The following is an 18,819-nucleotide window of genomic DNA, read 5'->3' on the forward strand; positions in this document are numbered from 1 at the left end:
AACCCAATTCCAGGTTGATCCAACGGAATTCCAGGTGAATCCAATCCAGTTCCAGGTGGATCCAACCCAATTCCAGGAGGATCAAACCAAATTCCAGGTAGATTAAACCAAATTCCAGCTCAATCCAATCCAATTCCAGGTGGATCAAACCCAATTTGAGGTAAATCCAACTTAATTCCAGATGGATCAAACCCAGTTCCAGCTGGACCCAACCCAACTGCAGGATGAATCAACCAAATACCTGAGAGATTCAACCAAATTCCGGGTGGATCCAACCCAATTCCAGGTCGATTAAACCAAATTCCAGTGGGATGCAACCGAATTCCAGGATGAATCAACCTAATTCCAGGTCGACAAAACCCCATTTCAGGTAAATCCATTCCAGTTCTAGATGGATCAAACCCAATTCCAGGTGGGTCAAACACAATTCAAGGTGGATCAAACCCAATTCCAGGTGGATCAAACCCAATTCCAGGTGGATCAAACCAAATTCAACTCTTCTAAAGGTCCCATCCCCCCTTTCCCTCCATTCAGGAAGCTCCTGGCAGCTTTTTTCTCTCTGCCCTCAGGCTTCTCCCCCAGCTCCGAGCTCCGGCTGCATCTCCGGGCCTTTTCCTCCTCCTCCATCCGGCCACGCCTTGCCAATGACAAATCCTGCTTTGGGGGAAAAACAAGGGCTCAGCGCCTTGCCCTGGGGGTTCCTCCTGCCCAGCTCCAGCTCTGCAAGTCTCTGGCAGTTTGGTGGCTGTAAAAACCACTAACCACCGATTTCCCAAATATCCCACAAACATAAAGAAACAGACCCCAAACTCCCACAATATCAAGATTCAGCCAAAAGCCCCTTCAAGATATAAAGATTTACTCCCAAAGAAACCCCAAAGCATGAACATTTAGCCCAATAAACCTTAAAAACATCATGATTTAGGCCCCGTGAAAATCGTGGATCCCCCTCCCCAGTCCCCTGCTGCATGTGGGGGGCTGCAGATACAGGCAATGCTGGAACCTTGGGCTGCCTCCTCTTCCTGCTCCTCCTCCTCGATCCCTACTCTTCCTCACACTCCTCTTCCTCTCACTCCTCCTCCTCCTCTTCCTTCTACAAAATCCCACCTCCTCCTCCTCCTGCAGCTAATTAATACAATATTGATGAAGGAAAAACCCCCAAAGCAGCTTGTGGGGGGCAGAGCCACATGTGAGTCACCCGATGGCTGCCCTGGCAGAGAAGCTTCGGTTCCAGGCAGCCACGAGAGGAAGGAGCTTTAGAAATGCAAATGAACCCTGCTGGGGCAAAGGCTGGACAATGGACCAGGGCCTTGTGGCCTGGGGGAGCAATTGGGCCAATTCCCTCTGTCCCTCAGCCCGAGCTCTGCCTGCTTGCACAGATGGAATTTGCACAGCTCAGGGCAGAGCCCAGACTGAGGAGATCTGACTGTGCAGCACAAACTGGTTCAGCTGCAAAGAAAAAGAGCAAATGGGAAAATGTTGGGAAAACTTCATTAAAAAAAGTGGGGGAAAATCATGTCTCTCCTCACTCCAACATGTGCTAGCATTGTGGATGCTTTATAGAGTGTAATAAACCACTGGGGATTTTTGATACCACAAGTTCAGGGAAATCAGTTGGGAATCCAAATATAGAATGATTTAATTACACAAAAGTGTATAGAATGAGTTAATATAGAATGAGTTAATTACAAAATAAGGTCAGGAGGGTGCACCTCAAAAAATGTTTCAAAAAATGAAAAAGGCCACCAGAACAAATCCTACAACACCATGGAGCAGCCCCTGGGAATCCTAAGAATTCCTATCAGGTCCCAGAACCAATTTGTGAATTGGAATTGTTACTAATTGACACAGACTGCTGCTCAGCCAAGCTCCTGCTCCAGTCCTGAACTTCCACAAGCAGAACAAACACTTCCCAGAGCCACGAATACCGAATGTCACACAAACTAGGGGTGCATGTTAAGGGACACAGACAGTGGGCGGATCGGGAAGTCTGTACCTTCCAAGTACCTCAGACAGTGTGTTGGAAAATATACCAGTTTAAATATTTCCTATAAATTTTGTCAAGGGGTTTGTTTGTTTGGTTTCTTACCCAGGGAAAAGGAATTTTAAGATTTTTTTCCAAGACATTTTTCTGCCCTGTGAGGTCCCAAGTATGATTAGCCAAAACAAGAAAATCTTTATGGGTAATTTCAAAACTCCAGATCATAATCAATAATTCCTGATCCATGCCCTGATCATGCCAAGGCAAGTCTGCAACTCCCTCACAGTTTGTCTCCTGCTCAGTTGAATTTAACCTAGGGTATTTTAAAATCAGAGCTTTAACATCAGAGAATTTCAAACCCTTTTTCCAGTAAATTTCCTCCTAATAATGGTTCTGGAGAGCTGGGCAGGTGCAAAAATCCATTAATTTGCCATCATTTCCCCAGTTTGAATTCAATTAGATGGAAAAGGCGCTCATTTCACTGACAGTTGTGACAAAATCACCACTTCATTCCCCTTGCAGGGTGTTTAATTTGGAATGAACAGCTCCTGTGCCTACCAAAAATCCCAATTTTCCATTTCCCAGGGGCAGAAACTTCTGGTTCTCTTCCCAATTTCTCTGCTCTTGCCAGGAGAAAGAGCTGGGAGGAGTCCTGGGTTTCACCTGAGGATCCCAAAGTCCATCCTTCCACAAAATGCACTTGGATTTGCTCCCAGTCTTCCTAATGAAGGTTGAAGAACTGAATCCCAAAGCAATCCTCCCCCTCCCTGGTAGCTGATTTCATCTTTAATTGCTATCACTGTGAATTTTGTCATCTCCTGAATATTTGAGGTTTCATTTGGGGTCAGATTTACCACTCATGAAATGTCAGGAGTTTCACTCTCAAAAGCAGCAGTGCTCTGGAATCGCTGCTGTTTTACTCTAACATTATGACAGGCCAGCGGCAACACGGCGCCACAGCCAGCGAGGGAGGGAGGGAGGGAGGGAGACGGGAGAAGGAAGCCGCCACAGCCCCCCTGCCGCCCCCTGCATCCCCTCCATCCGCCCGCAGCGAGCCCCGAGCCCCGGCACAAGGCAGCGCGGCTCCCACCTGCGCTGGGACAGCCTCTCCGAGCTCCGCCGCCGCCTCCCCGGGCTCCGCCCGCTGCCGCCGCTCCCGGGCCGCACACACGCTCCCACCATGGCGCCGCTGCTGCCCCACTAAAGCCCTGCCTGCCTGCCTGCCTGGGGGCGACACCGGCGCCGGCCTTGTCCCCGCTCGCTGGCACCGAGCAGCAATGGCGCTGGGACAATCCCGAGTGACAGCACAGCCAGCCAAGGGCAGCGAGGCGCGGGCTCTGCACAGCGCACAGCCCAAGCCCCGCGCTCTCAGTGCCCCCCGGGCTGGCCGAGGCCAAAGCCGCACATGAGGAACAGCCCTGCAACGGGCCCGGGCCCAAGGCGCCATTGCTCTGCAAACAGCGACCAAGTTCTCCGCACCTCCCGGCCCCGCCTCGGCACGCAGCCCCCGGGGCAGCCCCACGGCCCCCACGGCAGCTCCCAGCCTCCGCCAGCCGCCCTGCAACGGCCCAGGGGGAGCAGGCCAAGGGACGCGGCTGCCGGCGCCCAGGGGACGCCAGGGACAGCGGGGGCACTTCACAAGCCTTTCCTGCAAAAGAGAAAACCATCAGCAAGGAAAAAGCAACAGCAGCGCTGGCTCCAGAGCACAGGGCCACACGAGGCCATGGCACATTGCAGTGGGGTGACGCTGGCCCCATGCCAGGCACCCAGCAGAGCTGCTCTCTCACTGCCCTGCACAGCCGCCATGGGGAGAGAAAATTGAACCAAGGCTTCCTGAGCTGATAGAAGGACCTGGCTAAGAGATCCCTCATCCAACACCTTTGTGCACAAAACAGGCTGGAAATTGCATATGTGAATTGAATTTATTGCTAACAAACTCAGAATAGGAGAAGAAGTAAAATTTGACCATATAAAACACCTTCTTCTCAAATTACAGGGATCACCTGGAATGGGGGTCACCAGGATTCTGCCCAACGGGGGTCACTGGGGATCATCCACTGCAGATCTTCCCACTGGGGATGGAGTTGGAGCAGCAATGAAGCTCTTCCTGCACTCGGGACACTCGCAGGGCTTCCCTCACTGGTGCCTCCGTTGGTGCTGAGTCAAGTGAGAGCTCCTGGAGAAGCTCTTCCCACACTCAGGACACTCGTAGGGCTTTTCCCCACTGTGGATGCGCCGGTGCCTGATGAGGGTGGAGTTTTGCTTGAAGCCCTTCCCACAGTCAGGGCAGCGGAAGGGCCTCTCCTGGGTGTGAATGCGCTCATGGCGGAGGAGATTGGAGGTGGTTTGAAACCTCTTCCCACACGTGGGACACTCATAGGGCCTCTCCCCAGTGTGGATCTTCTTGTGCTTGAACAGGGTGGAGCTTCTGCTGAAGCTCTTCCCACATTCCACGCAATCATAGGGCTTTTCCCCAGTGTGGATCACCTGGTGCCGCATCAGGTTGGACATCTGGCTGAAGCTCTTCCCACAATTTCCACACTCATAGGGTTTTTCCCCAGTGTGGATCCTGCGGTGCACAATGAGATCAGTTTTCCATCCAAAGCTCTTCCCACACTCGGGACACTCGTAGGGCTTTTCCCCAGTGTGGATCACCTGGTGCTGCATCAGGTCGGAGCTGTGGCTGAAGCTCTTCCCACACTCCCCACACTCGTAGGGCTTTTCCCCTGAGTGCATCCTCTGGTGCTGCATCAGGTTGGACGTCCGGCTGAAACTCTTCCCACACTCCCCACACTCATAGGGCTTTTCCCCAGTGTGGATCCTCTGGTGTTTGATCAGATCAGATCTCCACCTGAACCTTTTCCCACATTCCCCACACTTGTGGGGCTTCTCTCTGCCCTCAGGCTTCTCCCCCAGCTCCGAGCTCCGGCTGCATCTCCGGGCCTTTTCCTCCTCCTCCATCCGGCCACGCCTTGGCAATGACAAATCCTGCTTTGGGGGAAAAACAAGGGCTCAGCGCCTTGCCCTGGGGGTTCCTCCTGCCCAGCTCCAGCTCTGCAACTCTCCCAGGGGTTTGTGGCCATAAAAACCCCAAACCACCACCATTCACCTCAAAACCCTCACAGCATTTCCCCCTCTCTGCTCTTTTCACTTTGGCCTCCTCAGGCTCTCCCTTCCCTGCACTCATGCAGCTCCCGTGGCTCCCGGGCTTCCCTATTTTCCAGGGTCCCGCTTAGGGATGACCCGGGGGCTTTGGGGGTCCCAGGGGTCCCTTCTCCCCTCATTCTCTGCTCCGCGCTTCCAGGGATCCCAGGCTTCCCCCTTAGCCACGCTCCCCCCTCTCCAGCCTGCCGGGGCTCCCCCAGCTCCGCCATCGCCCCTCTCCACTCACCCCACTCCGGGGCTCCCGCCCTTCCCCTCCACCGCTCTCCCGCCCGGACCCCATGCCCCATGTCCCCCTCCCACCCCGACACCGGGCCGTGCCCACCTGCAGCCCCCAAAATATCCCCCAAAGCCCCACTGCCGCCTCAGCTTTGCCCTTCCGCCACATCCAAACCTTCCCCCCGCACAATCAAACCCTCCCAGCGACCCTGAACGAGATTTGGGGCTCAATCCCGGAAGCTGCGAGCTCCAAACACCCGCCCAGAAAAAACGCCGCTCGGGGACCCCCGAGACATTTGGGGCGACTTCCTCCTCCCCCTCACCTGCGCCGTGCGGGGCGCCGATGCTCCCGGGGCCGCGACAGACAAAGAGCTCCGCGCTGCTTCTGCTGCTCCTCCTCTTCCTCTCTCCAACCTCTTCCTGTTCCTCCTCTTCCTCTCTCCAACCTCTTCCTGCTCCTCCTCTTCCTCTCTCCTCCTCCTTCCTCCCGCGGCTCCTCCTCCTTCCTCCCGCGGCTCCTCCTCCTTCCTCCTCCCGCCTCCTCCTGCTCGGATCTCCGGCCTTTCTCCCGCTCCTTCCTCATCCCTCCTCCTCCTCCTCCATCCCTTCTCCTCCTCCCCCCAAGCCCAGCGCCCACCCTTTCCCCCCCTTTTCCCCACGCCGTCGCATGCCGCGGGAGGAGCCGGGATGGAGCCGGGGCAGGTCGGGCTGGGGCAGCGCTGGGCTCCGGGCCAGGCCTGGGCGCCCCCCACGCGCCCCCTCCCCAAATTGGGCTGGCGGGAAGCGCTGGGGGCGAGGGGGGGGCGCAGGTGGGGTTGGGGTGGGGAGCGCTGGGCGCTGCGGGTCTGCCTGGGAACTGGAGAGTCATCAGCGCCGCGAGCTCGGATTGGATCAGAATCGCTCAGCGCCTTCTCCCATTGGCTCATTTTCGCGGGGCTATTTTTCGGGGCTGTTTTTCTGTGGGGTTTGGAGGTTCTGGGGGGCTCAGGGGGTCTCAGCGCCTTTTTTGGGGTTCGCTGTGTGCCGTGTCGGGGTTCAGCTGCCTCCCCATGCCCCCAGAGCGGGGTGACACTTGGGGACACACAGGGTCCCCATTCCCGATCCATCCCAGGGTCAGGTCTGCCCCCCAATCACAGCCCCACCGCGGGGTCCCCCCAAGTCCCTCCCCAGTGCCCCCCAAGAAACGCGACCGGAGCCAACTGGGAAGCTTTATTGGGAGCACTGGGAGCAGCCGGGTGGGGTCAGAGTGACAGCAGTGCTGGGGGGACACACGACCCCGTGTGATTGGAGTGTGAAGGATCTGCTGGAAGTCCACAGCACTTCAGCAACCAGGAATGAACTCAAAAGAACCCTCACGGGTGGCCTCTAGGAAGGGGACAGTGTCAGCCCAGGAGCACAGGGCTGGCAGGGTGTGGCTGTGTCCAGGGCTCTGGAAGGGACGTGGTGCTCTGCTGGGACTGACATGCCTGGGCCTGGGCAGTTCAGCCGTAGCTGTCCCCTGTCCCTGTCTGTGTCCCTTGTTCCTGGCTCTGTCCCCATCCCTTGTCTCTCCTGCTGCCAGCTCAGTGAGTGGCACACAGGCTGAGGGTCCCTCCTCTGTTCCCTGGGCGTCGGGTGGGAGATGTGAGGGCTGAGCCTGCTCAGGACAGCTCCATCCTCACGACGAACTGCTCTTTCCAGCTCCAGGCCAGAGGATCAGATCCCACCTCAAGTTTATCGTGGTGCTGGTTGTGCTCCTAGCCCTGGTTGTGGCTCTGGGGGTGTCCTTGGCTGCTGTGTCAGGTAAGGGAGGAGCAGCAGCCTCAGCCCAACCCCTCGGGGCACTGCTGGCTCACTGCTGCCTGAGGGGAGAATCCTCAGACATTCTTCTCCATTTCCCTCTGCAGGGAGAATACACAGAGAGACTCCAGTTACTCCAGTTAACCTTGCAGCTCGGGTGCTGCTGGCCTGTCCCCATGGCTGGGTTGGGTACAACGGGATCTGCTACTTCCTCTCGAGGCGTCGTCTCTCCTGGGATCAGGCTAAGGCTCGGTGCTCCGAGCTCGAGGCTTCCCTGGCTGTGCTCACTGACAAGGAAATGGTGAGTGAGGGGTTTGGGGGGTTTGGGAAGGCCAAGGGGACCCTGGGGTGCTCCTGGGCTAGGAGTCCATTGTTTGCTCCTCTCTCCTTGCCAGGAGTTCCTGTTCCGCCTCAGCAGGAATGTTGATTACTGGCTCGGGCTGCACAGACAGGGCCAGCGGCTGCAGTGGGTGGATGGCAGCAGCTTCAGCTCCTCGTGAGTCCTGGGGGGCACAGGCAGAGCCTTGGGGGCACAGGCAGGGCCCTGGGGGGCACAGGGCTGCTGGGACTGTCCCTTGTGAGCAGCACTGTTTCTCCTGCTGGGGAGGACAAAGCATAACCTCTTTCTCTGCTCCTCCTTACAGGTTAAAGATCCTTGGCAATGGAGAGTGTGTGTTCCTGCGAGAGGGAAAGTTTAGGAGTACAACCTGCACAGATCACCTGCACTGTCTGTGCAGCAGAGCCCAAAGTGAGCTGTAACTGGGGATGGAGGAATTACCTTCTCTGTGCTGAGCACTCACAGCTTAGCCTCTTCTTCCCCCCAGCACGGGGATTTCCTTCCTCAGCTGCAGCATCTGCCTTGCACTGACTCTCAGGGTCACCTCGGTGCACTTTGCAGAGTCACCTCAGTGTTTGATCTCAAGGAGATGAATCTGCAGGAAGAGGAGATGATGTGGAAGCTGATCTGTGGCTGCCTGGGCTGGGTGTTCCTGTCTCCCTCTGGAGCCGTTCCAGGAATCTTCCTGTTTCTCTTGCACTACATGTTTCTACAGTGACCTTTTATATATATATTGATATGGAAAGGGATTTCAAACATGTTTTTCCAGCACTTGCAGTGTATTTATACACTAAGCTTGTATCTATATACGAAAATATAACACTGTGAGTGTAGACCTACACGTTCTTCTAAAACTGAATTTGTACACTGATCTTATATATATATTACCATATATTAATATAACACTCTGGATACAGAATTACATGTTCTTCTGACATTGTTTTTACACACTAGCTTTGTACATATATATGAAAATATAACTCTGTGAGTATAGACCTACACGTTCTTCTAAAACTGTATTTGTACACTGACCTTATATATATATTAGCATATATTAATGTAACACTCTGGATACAAAATTACATGTTCCTCTAACATTGTATTTATATACTAACCTTGTCTATCTTGATATAATACTGTGGATACAGAACTACCTGTTCTTCTAAAACTGTATTTACACACTAACCTTATATATATTAGCATATATTAATATAACACTCTGGATACAGAACTACCTGTTCTTCTAACATTGTATTTATACACTAATGTTGTATATATTGATACAACACTGTGGATACAGATTTGAAACATCTGCTGCCATGGTGATGTGACCTTTGTGGGAGCAGAGTGCAAAATAATGCCAGGGTTGTGATTGGAACCTACAGGTGCCATTCCCTTAGGAGTTGGACTTGATCCTTGTGGGTCTCTTCCAACTCAGAGGAGTGTGTGAGATGTTGTTGTGTGACACCCATCAGTATGTACAGCGCCCATGTTGCTGTTATTGTTGTATTCTTTATAAAATTATTATTTTTTTATTAAATACTTATGAAGCATCACTATGTCCCTCGTGTCCCTTGCCCTGCTCCCCCTGCCCCGGGGACTTCAGCCGAGCCAGAGCCTCTTCCCAGTGCTCCCAGTGCTCCCAGTCTGCCCGTGCAGCCTCCAGCAGCCAGCGAGGCCTTCAGCTGGGCCGGCAGAGAGGAGCTGCTGGGAGCTCCCAAATCAGTTGGGTTCCGTTTGTCCTTCCCAGCCTGGGGAACAACGATTTGGGAGTTTTCTGCCCAAACGCTGTCCGTTCCTCCGCTCAGCCCAAGGGGTTTGGGGAGATTTTGGCTTTTTGGGGGAAATCAAAGCGATGTGGGGACAAGGCGGGATTGTCCCTCAGCCGCGTTCTGACCAATCAGAGTTCGAGAATGAGGAGTGGCAGCAGAATCTGCCAATGGGAGTGGAGGGCGGGATGTCCGCAGGGTATATAAACGGTAACTGAGCAGCAGAGAATTCTTCATAGGTTTTTAAAATGTGGGAGGAGAAAAAGGCCTGGAATGTCCCGGGCCGTGCTGGAGGCCAAGGAACCGCTGCTGCTCTGAACCGGCGGGAGGTGAAAACCGCTGTGACACTGTCCTCCTCACCCTGGTGTCCCTCGACAGCACACAATGCCTCAGGAACAGGCTGCTCCGGCAGGGTTCCCCCACAAGTCCCGCCAGCAGCCACTTCCATGGCTCGGCAGGAGCTTCCCATGGCTCAGGGTCTCTCTCAGGCATCCCCTGCTCCGGCCTGGGCTCCTGCCGGGGCTGCAGGGGAGTCCCTGCTCCATCCCGGCCTCACCCACAGCTCACACCGAGCTGGACCTGCAGCTCCAGGTCACACCGAGCTCCCGCCGGTTCAGGGCAGCAGCGATTCTTTGTCCTCCTGCCCGGGCAGGGACACTGCAGGGCTGAGGAGCCAAAAAGAGAATTTCGGCCACAACCCCGGGATTGTGCCTGGAGCGACCGGGGCGATTCTGTGCGTGTGCAGAGCTCTCCCACCTCACTCCCATTGGGTGATAGTGCAGTCACTCGTAATACTGGAGCGGTGATTAATCAGACTGGGGAGAAGCACCGCCCTTGGTGCCGCCCCGGTACCGCCATTGCCGGAGGGTCAGTGAGGGCTCGGGAGCGGCAGCGGCCGGAGCGCCGTGAGGCGGCGGAGCTCGGAGGCGGCGGAGCTCGGCGGTGACCGCACCGCAGCGACCCGGGGACAGGAGAGACACCTCTGTGCTACCGACAGCAAGCGGGACGAGCCAGCGCTGCTCCGGCACCGCCTCCTGCCGAGGCAGCAGCGGCAAGGAGACCGCGGGCAGCCGCTCCCTCAGCGGCCTCAGGCCAGCGGCAACACGGCGCCACAGCCAGCGAGGGAGGGAGGGAGGGAGACGGGAGAAGGAAGCCGCCACAGCCCCCCTGCCGCCCCCTGCATCCCCTCCATCCGCCCGCAGCGAGCCCCGAGCCCCGGCACAAGGCAGCGCGGCTCCCACCTGCGCTGGGACAGCCTCTCCGAGCTCCGCCGCCGCCTCCCCGGGCTCCGCCCGCTGCCGCCGCTCCCGGGCCGCACACACGCTCCCACCATGGCGCCGCAGCTGCCCCACTAAAGCCCTGCCTGCCTGCCTGCCTGCCTGGGGGCGACACCGGCGCCGGCCTTGTCCCCGCTCGCTGGCACCGAGCAGCAATGGCGCTGGGACAATCCCGAGTGACCGCACAGCCAGCCAAGGGCAGCGAGGCGCGGGCTCTGCACAGCGCACAGCCCAAGCCCCGCGCTCTCAGTGCCCCCCGGGCTGGCCGAGGCCAAAGCCGCACATGAGTAACAGCCCTGCAACGGGCCCGGGCCCAAGGCGCCATTGCTCTGCAAACAGCGACCAAGTTCTCCGCACCTCCCGGCCCCGCCTCGGCGCGCAGCCCCCGGGGCAGCCCCACGGCCCCCACGGCAGCTCCCAGCCTCCGCCAGCCGCCCTGCAACGGCCCAGGGGGAGCAGGCCAAGGGACGCGGCTGCCGGCGCCCAGGGGACGCCAGGGACAGCGGGGGCACTTCACAAGCCTTTCCTGCAAAAGAGAAAACCATCAGCAAGGAAAAAGCAACAGCAGCGCTGGCTCCAGAGCACAGGGCCACACGAGGCCATGGCACATTGCAGTGGGGTGACGCTGGCCCCATGCCAGGCACCCAGCAGAGCTGCTCTCTCACTGCCCTGCACAGCCGCCATGGGGAGAGAAAATTGAACCAAGGCTTCCTGAGCTGATAGAAGGACCTGGCTAAGAGATCCCTCATCCAACACCTTTGTGCACAAAACAGGCTGGATATTGGATATGTGAATTGAATTTATTGCTAACAAACTCAGAGGAGGAGAAGTAGTAAATTTTGACCATTTAAAATACCTTCCCATCAGCCGACGGGGATCACCTGGAATGGGGGTCACCAGGATTCTGCCCAACGGGGATCACTGGGGATCATCCACTGCAGATCTTCCCACTGGGGATGGAGTTGGAGCAGCAATGAAGCTCTTCCTGCACTCGGGACACTCACAGGGCTTCCCTCACTGGTGCCTTTGTTGGTGCCGAGTCAAGTTAGAGCTCTGTGAGAAACTCTTCCCACACTCCCCACACTCGTAGGGCTTTTCCCCAGTGTGGATGCGCCGGTGGGTGATGAGGGTGGAGTTTTGGTTGAAGCCCTTCCCACAGTCAGGGCAGCGGAAGGGCCTCTCCTGGGTGTGAATGCGCTCATGGCGGAGGAGATGGGAGCTGGTCTGAAACCTCTTCCCACATGTGGGACACTCATAGGGCCTCTCCCCAGTGTGGATCTTCTTGTGCTGGATCAGGGTGGAGCTGTCACGGAAGCTTTTCCAACATTCCCCACAATCGTAGGGCTTTTCCCCAGTGTGGATCTTCTTGTGCTGCATCAGGGTGGAGCTCTGGCTGAAGCTCTTCCCACATTCTGCACAATCGTAGGGCTTTTCCCCAGTGTGGGTCACCTGATGCCGCATCAGGGTGGACATCTGGCTGAAGCTCTTCCCACACTTCCCACACTCATAGGGCTTTTCCCCTGTGTGGATCCTCTGGTGCACGATCAGCTCAGATCTCCGCCTGAAGCATTTCCCACATTCCCCACACTTGTGGGGCTTCTCTCTGCCCTCAGGCTTCTCCCCCAGCTCCGAGCTCCGGCTGCATCTCCGGGCCTTTTCCTCCTCCTCCATCCGGCCACGCCTTGGCAATGACAAATCCTGCTTTGGGGAAAAACAAGGGCTCAGCGCCTTGCCCTGGGGGTTCCTCCTGCCCAGCTCCAGCTCTGCAACTCTCCCAGGGCTTTGTGTCCATAAAAACCCCAAACCACCACCATTCACCTCAAAACCCTCACAGCATTTCCCCCTCTCTGCTCTTTGCACTTTGGCCTCCTCAGGCTCTCCCTTCCCTGCACTCATGGGGCTCCCGTGGCTCCCGGGCTTCCCTATTTTCCAGGGTCCCGCTTAGGGATGATCCGGGGGCTTTGGGGGTCCCAGGGGTCCCTTCTCCCCTCATTCTCTGCTCCGAGCTTCCAGTGATCCCAGGCTTCCCCCTTAGCCACGCTCCCCCCTCTCCAGCCTGCCGGGGCTCCCCCAGCTCCGCCATCGCCCCTCTCCGCTCACCCCACTCCGGGGCTCCCGCCCTTCCCCTCCACCGCTCTCCCGGCCGGACCCCATGCCCCATGTCTCCCTCCCACCCCGACACCGGGCCGTGCCCACCTGCAGCCCCCAAAATATCCCCCAAAGCCCCACTGCCGCCTCAGCTTTGCCCTTCCGCCACATCCAAACATTCCCCCCGCACAATCAAACCCTCCCAGCGACCCTGAACGAGATTTGGGGCTCAATCCCACAAGCTGCGAGCTCCAAACACCCGCCCAGAAAAAACGCCGCTCGGGGACCCCCGAGACATTTGGGGCGACTTCCTCCTCCCCCTCACCTGCGGCGTGCGGAGCGCCGATGCTCCCGGGGCCGCGACAGACAAAGAGCTCCGCGCTGCTTCTGCTGCTCCTCCTCTTCCTCTCTCCAACCTCTTCCTGTTCCTCCTCTTCCTCTCTCCTCCTTCCTCCTCCCGCGGCTCCTCCTCCTTCCTCCTCCCGCCTCCTCCTGCTCGGATCTCCGGCCTTTCTCCCGCTCCTTCCTCATCCCTCCTCCTCCTCCTCCATCCCTTCTCCTCCTCCCCCAAGCCCAGCGCCCACCCTTTCCCCCCCTTTTCCCCACGCCGTCGCATGCCGCGGGAGGAGCCGGGATGGAGCCGGGGCAGGTCGGGCTGGGGCAGCGCTGGGCTCCGGGCCAGGCCTGGGCGCCGCCCAGGCGCCCCCTCCCCAAATTGGGCTGGCGGGAAGCGCTGGGGGCGAGGGGGGGGCGCAGGTGGGGTTGGGGTGGGGAGCGCTGGGCGCTGCGGGTCTGCCTGGGAACTGGAGAGTCATCAGCGCCGCGAGCTCGGATTGGATCATGATCGCTCAGCGCCTTCTCCCATTGGCTCATTTTCGCGGGGCTATTTTTCGGGGCTGTTTTTCTATGGGGTTTGGAGGTTCTGGGGGGCTCAGGGGGTCTCAGCGCCTTTTTTGGGGTTCGCTGTGTGCCGTGTCGGGGTTCAGCTGCCTCCCAAAGCCCCCAGAGCGGGGTGACACTTGGGGACACACGGGGGTCCCCATTCCCGATCCATCCCGGGGTCAGGTCTGCCCCCCAGTCAGAGCCCCACCGCGGGGCCCCCCAAGTCCCTCCCCAGTGCCCCCCAAGAAACGCGACCGGAGCCAACTGGGAAGCTTTACTGGGAGCACTGGGAGCAGCCGGGCAGGGTCAGAGTGACAGCAGGGCTGGGGGGACACACGACCCCCCAAAATCAGCGCGGGGACAGAGCGGGGGGTCCCGGCCGGGCCCGAGGCCACGGGGAGGGGCTGCGGCCGGCGGCGGCTCAGGAGCTCTGTGGGCAGAGAAAAGGGGGTGACACCGGGCTGGGGGTCCCCGGGGGGAGCACAGCCGCTCCGGGGCAGGGGGGACACGACCCCCGGGACCCCCCCTCACCTTCTTGCGCAGGTAGAAGCCGAGCCCCAGCGCCAGGAAGACGAAGCCCAACACGAAGCCCCCGATCCCCGTCAGCATCTTGCTGCGGGCAGCGTCCGGCGGCATCTCTGGGGGGTCAGCAGGGCTCAGGACCCCCAAAAACCTCTCACCGACACCCCAAGCCCCTCCAAGCACCCTCCCAGTCGCCCCCAGCCCACCCAGAAGCCCCTGAAACCTCCTCCCGATCCATTCCCAGCCTCCCCAGGACACACCAAAGCCCCTCCCGTCCCTCTCAGCACCCCACAACCCCTCCCAGTTGCCCCCACCGCCCCAGGACCCCCAAACCCTCTCCCAGTCCCTTCCCAGCCCCACCAGGACTCACCAAGGTCCCTCCCAGTCTCTTCCCAGCACAACCAACCTCATTCCAACCTTTGCTTTTCCATCCCCAATCTCCTTCCAGCCCCTCCAGCCTCACTCCAACTCCCTCCCAGTTCCCCCCAGCACCCCCAAACTCCCTCCCAGTTCCCCCCAGCACCCCCAAACTCCCTCCCAGTGCCCACCAGCACCCCCAGAACCTCATCCCACCCTCCCCAATATCCTTCCAACCCCTTCCCAGCCCTCCCACACCCCCAAGCCCCTCTCCCACTAGAAACCAGCCTCTCTCCACCTCCCTCCCAGTTGCCCCCAGCACAGCCCAATCCCCCTGCCAGCCCCCCCAGTGCCTCCCCCGCTCCCCCCGGCGCTGTGGGCTCTGGCCGTACCCCAGTGCCGCCTCAGGGGCTGCTCCAGGCTGACGTGCTCCACCTGGCAGCTGTAGGTGACCCCGCGCCGGGGGGGCGTTTCCAGCAGCACCAGCAGCTGGTAGGTCCAGTCCCCGTTGGGGAGCAGGTCGGTGGTCATCACTTGCTCCGAGAGCTCCTGCTGGCCCTGGAACCACCTCACCTGCACCTGCGCAGGGTAGAAATCCATCACGGAGCACAGCAGGCGGCCGGGCTCGGGCTGGGAGCTCGAGGGCACCAGCGAGATGGACACGCTGGGGGGCACTGGGAGAGAGAGGGGAGACACTGGGATCAGCTGGGGGGGCGCTGGGAGAGAGCTGGGAGGGGTGGTGTGGTACTGGGAGGGAGTGGGAATGGAGTGGGAGGGAATGGGGGGGCACTGGGAGATAAGGGAAGTGTATTGTGGGGCATTGGGAAAGCAGATGGAAGTCTGGGAATGGCGTGGAAATGGACTGGAGTTGGGATTAAATGGATTGGGAGGGTATCAGGTGGCATTGGGAGTGACTGGGAATTGACTGGGAGCGATTTTGGAGGCACTGGGAGAGAGGGGAGTGGATTTGGGGGCACTGGGAGGGACAGGGAGAGAAGGTGGAGGTCTGGGAGTGTACAGGGAATGGATTGGGAGGGTCTCGGAATGGGTTTGGAGGGACTGGGAGTGACTGGGGTTGCACCGACAGGCAGTGTGGTGGCACTGGGACGGACTGGGGTGGCACTGGGAGTGACTCTGGTGGCACTGGGACGGACTGGGAATGAACTCCGCGGCACTGCGAGGTTAAGTCCAGAGCGGAGAACTCGGCGCTGCTTGTCTGCCTGGCAACTGATGAGTCATCAGAGACGCGCGCTCTGATTGGTTAAAAAGCGTCATCTTCACGCTTGGCTGAAATGGACGCGCTGGGGGGGCTGGGATGGACTGGGGGGCACTGGGAGAGACACCGAAGCCGCCGAGAAGGACAAGAAGCCTCTGGTTTGGCACGAGGAGGGCTGAGGGCTCTGGGTGATTCCCAGGGAGGGTTTGAGGGGCTGCAGGGTCATTGCCAGGGCAGAGCCTGAGGGGACACCTCTGCCCCATGCTCACCTCTGCGCTCCACGCTGAACGGGGTGAACACCTTGTAGTTGGGCCGGCAGAACGTGTCCACTGCAGTCCGGGTGTGCTCCATTCCTGCCTCGTCGCTGTTCCAGCACTTGGCCTGTTTCTCCCCATACAGGGTGAACCCCACGTATTTCCCCACATCGCTGTCGAACCTCGCGTACTCCACCCGGTTGTAGATGTACCTCTCCATGAACCTCACCTTCTCCGTGCTGTTAATGAAGTGACACTCGCTGTATCCCAGAAACTGGCAGACCCCTGTGTGAGCAAGGCACAGGTCAGGGGTTCCTCCAGCACCCCCATCGATCCCAGAGCTCCGGGGGTCACCCCGGATCCCCACTCCGCACCCCCTGTGCCCCTCGGCCGCCATGGGACCCTCCTGCCCGCGCTCCCACTTCCTCTTTCCCACCCTTCTCCCTGTTTCCCCTTTCACATCCTCACTCCCCGCCATTTTCAGCCACTCCCTACTTCAATTTTGGGGTCCCATTCCCTCTTTTTGCAGTATTTCCACCCTTTTTTTCTAAAAATGCCTTCCCCCCATCCCCCTCCCGTTCAGTTTTGGGCTCCCACCCTCCCCTTTTCCCCACTTCCCCACCCTCTCCCACCCCTTCCTCACCTTCCCCCAACCCTCAGCCCCTCCCGCTCTCCCTTTCGGCTTCCCCTCCTCCTCCCCCTCCGCTTTGGGCTCCCAAACCCCTTTCTTTCCCCTTTTCCCCCTTTCCCATCGCATTCCCTGCTCCCCCTGCTCACCCGACAGCTCCGCGCCCGCAGCCGGGGTGGCTCCCAGCACCACCAGTGCCACCAGTAGGGCCCCAGCTGCCGCCACTCGCCCCATGGCCAGCGCCGGGCAGCTGCCGCCAGCCCCGCAGCAGCCGCTGCACTGGGAGCTCCAGTCCGGAGCAGGGCGGGATCATCCGCCCCGCGCGCTCTGATTGGCCGGGCGCCGTTTTGGGACGCGCTCCCATTGCCTGGGCGTGGTTTTGGGCGCGCTGCCATTGGCCGCAGTTGTTTTGGACGCGCTCCGATTGGCCGGGCCGGTTTGGGGCCCGTTTTGCACAGGCTCTACCCGGCAACCGGTGACCACACAACACACACGCCCTCCCATTGGCTCCGCCGCTTTTGGGGCGCTGCGCCCCCACTCCCACTCCCCCCACTTCGCCGCCGCTGCACTGGGACCACCAGCGACCCTTCCCAGTGTCGCCACATCCCGAGGCGCCATGGATGGAGCACGGAGCTGCCCCTGCCTGCTGCTGCTGCTGGCGCTGACCCTGCCTGGCCTTTGGGGGCTCCAAGGTGGGCTTTGGGGGGTCCTGGAGCCGCGGCGTTGGGATTTGGGGTGTCCTGGACCCATGGCAAAAGGGGATCGGGGAGATTGAGAAGGTTTAACCCCCTTTTGGGGGATTTTTTTGGGAAGGGCGTTGGCTCAACTTCCTGTTTTTTCAGGGTTTTCCCCGGGGTTTTTTCCCCATTTTTTGGGGTCAGGAGTGGTCAAACTTCTCTTTTCCGACAGTTTTGGGGTTCTGATAGTTCCAAAACCCCCCTGTACCCGAGATTCTGGGGCTCTAGGAGTTCCCAAACCCCCCTGTTCCCAGGATTTTGGGTGGAAATCCCCATTTTCCCAGGATTGCTCTCACCCCCCACATTTCCCCATTCCCATTGCCCCATACCATCATCCAGACAGAATATAACCAAAACTCCATTTCCAGGGGAATTCAGCCCAATTCCAGGTGTGTCTGACTCGATTCCAGGAGGATCCTGGGGGAATTCCAGCCTCTACTGCAGCACCAACACCATTCAAACCCAATTCCAGGTGGACTCAACCCAATTTCAGGTGAGTCAAATCCAGCTCAAGGTTGGTCCAACCCAATTACAGGTAGATTAAAGCAAATTCCAGGGGCATTCAATCCACTTCCAGGTAGATAAAACCCAATTCCAGATGCATCAAATCCAACTCCAGGTGGGTCAAACCCAATTCCAGGTGGATCTAACCCAATTCTAGGTCGAGTCAACCAAATCTCAGGAAAATTCAATTCTTTTTCAGGTGGATAAAACTGAATTTCAGGTAAATCCAACCCAATTCCAGGTAAATCCAACTGAATTCCAGATTGATCAAACCTGACTCCAGGTGAGTCAAAACAAATTCCAGGTGGACCAAACCCAATTCCAGGTCGATTCAGCCCCATTCCAGGTAAATCAAATCCAGTTTCAGGTGGATCAAAGCAAATTCCAGGTAAATCCAACCCAATTCCCAGTCAATCCAATCCAGTTGCAGGAGGACCAAACCCAATTCCAGGGGTGTCAAACCCAATTCAACTCTTTTAAATGTCCCATCGCCCCTTTCCCTCCATTCAGGAAGCTCCTGACAGCTTTTTTCTGGGAGAAATCCCTGAATTTGGGGATTTTTGGGGTGCAGTTTTGGATGGGGACAGCTCTGCCTGCCTTTGCCCTCCCTGGCTGTGTCCCCAATGTCCCACCCTGTCTGTGTCCCCAATGTCCCTCCCTGGCTGTGTCCCCAATGTCCCTCCCTGGCTGTGTCCCCAGTGTCCCACCCTGGCTGTTATCAGAGACTGAAATATTTCACACCTCAAACATCGATACAAAGTTTTGCTCATTATAACAAAAAGTGTACAAAGAAGCTACAATCAAAAATCCTCCCTGAAGATACCTGACTGGGACTTTGGACTGAGAGTCAAACTGCTGAGATCCCATAAAGGGAAACCTATTGTTCACTCATCTCAGGCTGAGGGAAAGGAATGCACACACAAATCCAAAGCCACCAGCTGCTCTGAGAATCATCCCTGGCTGAGTTTGGGGTGGGGGCAGAGCACAGCTCACTGTGATGCCCAAAATGCTGGGAAAGATTGAGCACAGACCCCGCAGTGTAGGAAAAGGGTATTCCCTTGGTTTAATAGGATCCCAGGTGCACCACGACGGAAAGAGAGCGACAAT

The 18,819-nt window shown here is 58.2% G+C and overlaps 5 protein-coding genes and 1 pseudogene across 6 annotated transcripts in view; 2 read left to right on the top strand and 4 right to left on the bottom strand.

The window, feature by feature from the left end:
• LOC146421390 (uncharacterized) overlaps positions 1–5,386 on the bottom strand; it is a 43,414-nt gene extending 38,028 nt beyond the window's left edge. Inside the window, 2 exon segments of the mRNA XM_085047119.1 lie at positions 1,199–1,205; positions 4,140–5,386. Coding sequence (XP_084903245.1) covers positions 1,199–1,205; positions 4,140–4,942 — 810 coding nt within the window. The 5' untranslated portion in view covers positions 4,943–5,386.
• Positions 1–13,058, bottom strand: part of LOC146421389 (uncharacterized) — a 53,696-nt gene extending 40,638 nt beyond the window's left edge. Inside the window, exon 1 of the mRNA XM_085047464.1 lies at positions 12,938–13,058. The gene's annotated coding sequence lies outside the window, so the exon portion shown is untranslated. The remainder of the gene's footprint in view (positions 1–12,937) is intronic.
• The window catches only part of LOC146421380 (uncharacterized), a 162,934-nt gene that overhangs the window by 125,567 nt on the left and 18,548 nt on the right, over positions 1–18,819 (top strand). The gene's annotated exons all lie outside the window — the stretch shown is intronic.
• LOC146421382 (uncharacterized) overlaps positions 1–18,819 on the top strand; it is a 167,982-nt pseudogene that overhangs the window by 113,821 nt on the left and 35,342 nt on the right. The window lies entirely within an intron of this gene.
• On the bottom strand, positions 11,306–12,207 carry LOC146421393 (uncharacterized). Its single transcript, XM_085047500.1, has one exon. The coding sequence runs from the start codon at positions 12,193–12,195 to the stop codon at positions 11,539–11,541; it is 657 nt and encodes a 218-aa protein (XP_084903626.1). The 5' UTR covers positions 12,196–12,207; the 3' UTR covers positions 11,306–11,538.
• LOC146421394 (class II histocompatibility antigen, B-L beta chain-like) lies at positions 13,754–16,767 on the bottom strand. Its single transcript, XM_085047525.1, has 5 exons — positions 16,621–16,767; positions 15,859–16,128; positions 14,766–15,047; positions 14,026–14,132; positions 13,754–13,924 (listed from the first exon to the last, which is right to left on the bottom strand). The coding sequence occupies exons 1-5, from the start codon at positions 16,703–16,705 to the stop codon at positions 13,916–13,918; spliced, it is 753 nt and encodes a 250-aa protein (XP_084903651.1). The 5' UTR covers positions 16,706–16,767; the 3' UTR covers positions 13,754–13,915.

Source organism: Lichenostomus cassidix, unplaced genomic scaffold (genome assembly GCF_008360975.1).
Source record: "Lichenostomus cassidix isolate B80296 unplaced genomic scaffold, HeHo_3.0 HiC_scaffold_33, whole genome shotgun sequence".
Lineage (NCBI taxonomy): Eukaryota > Metazoa > Chordata > Aves > Passeriformes > Meliphagidae > Lichenostomus > Lichenostomus cassidix.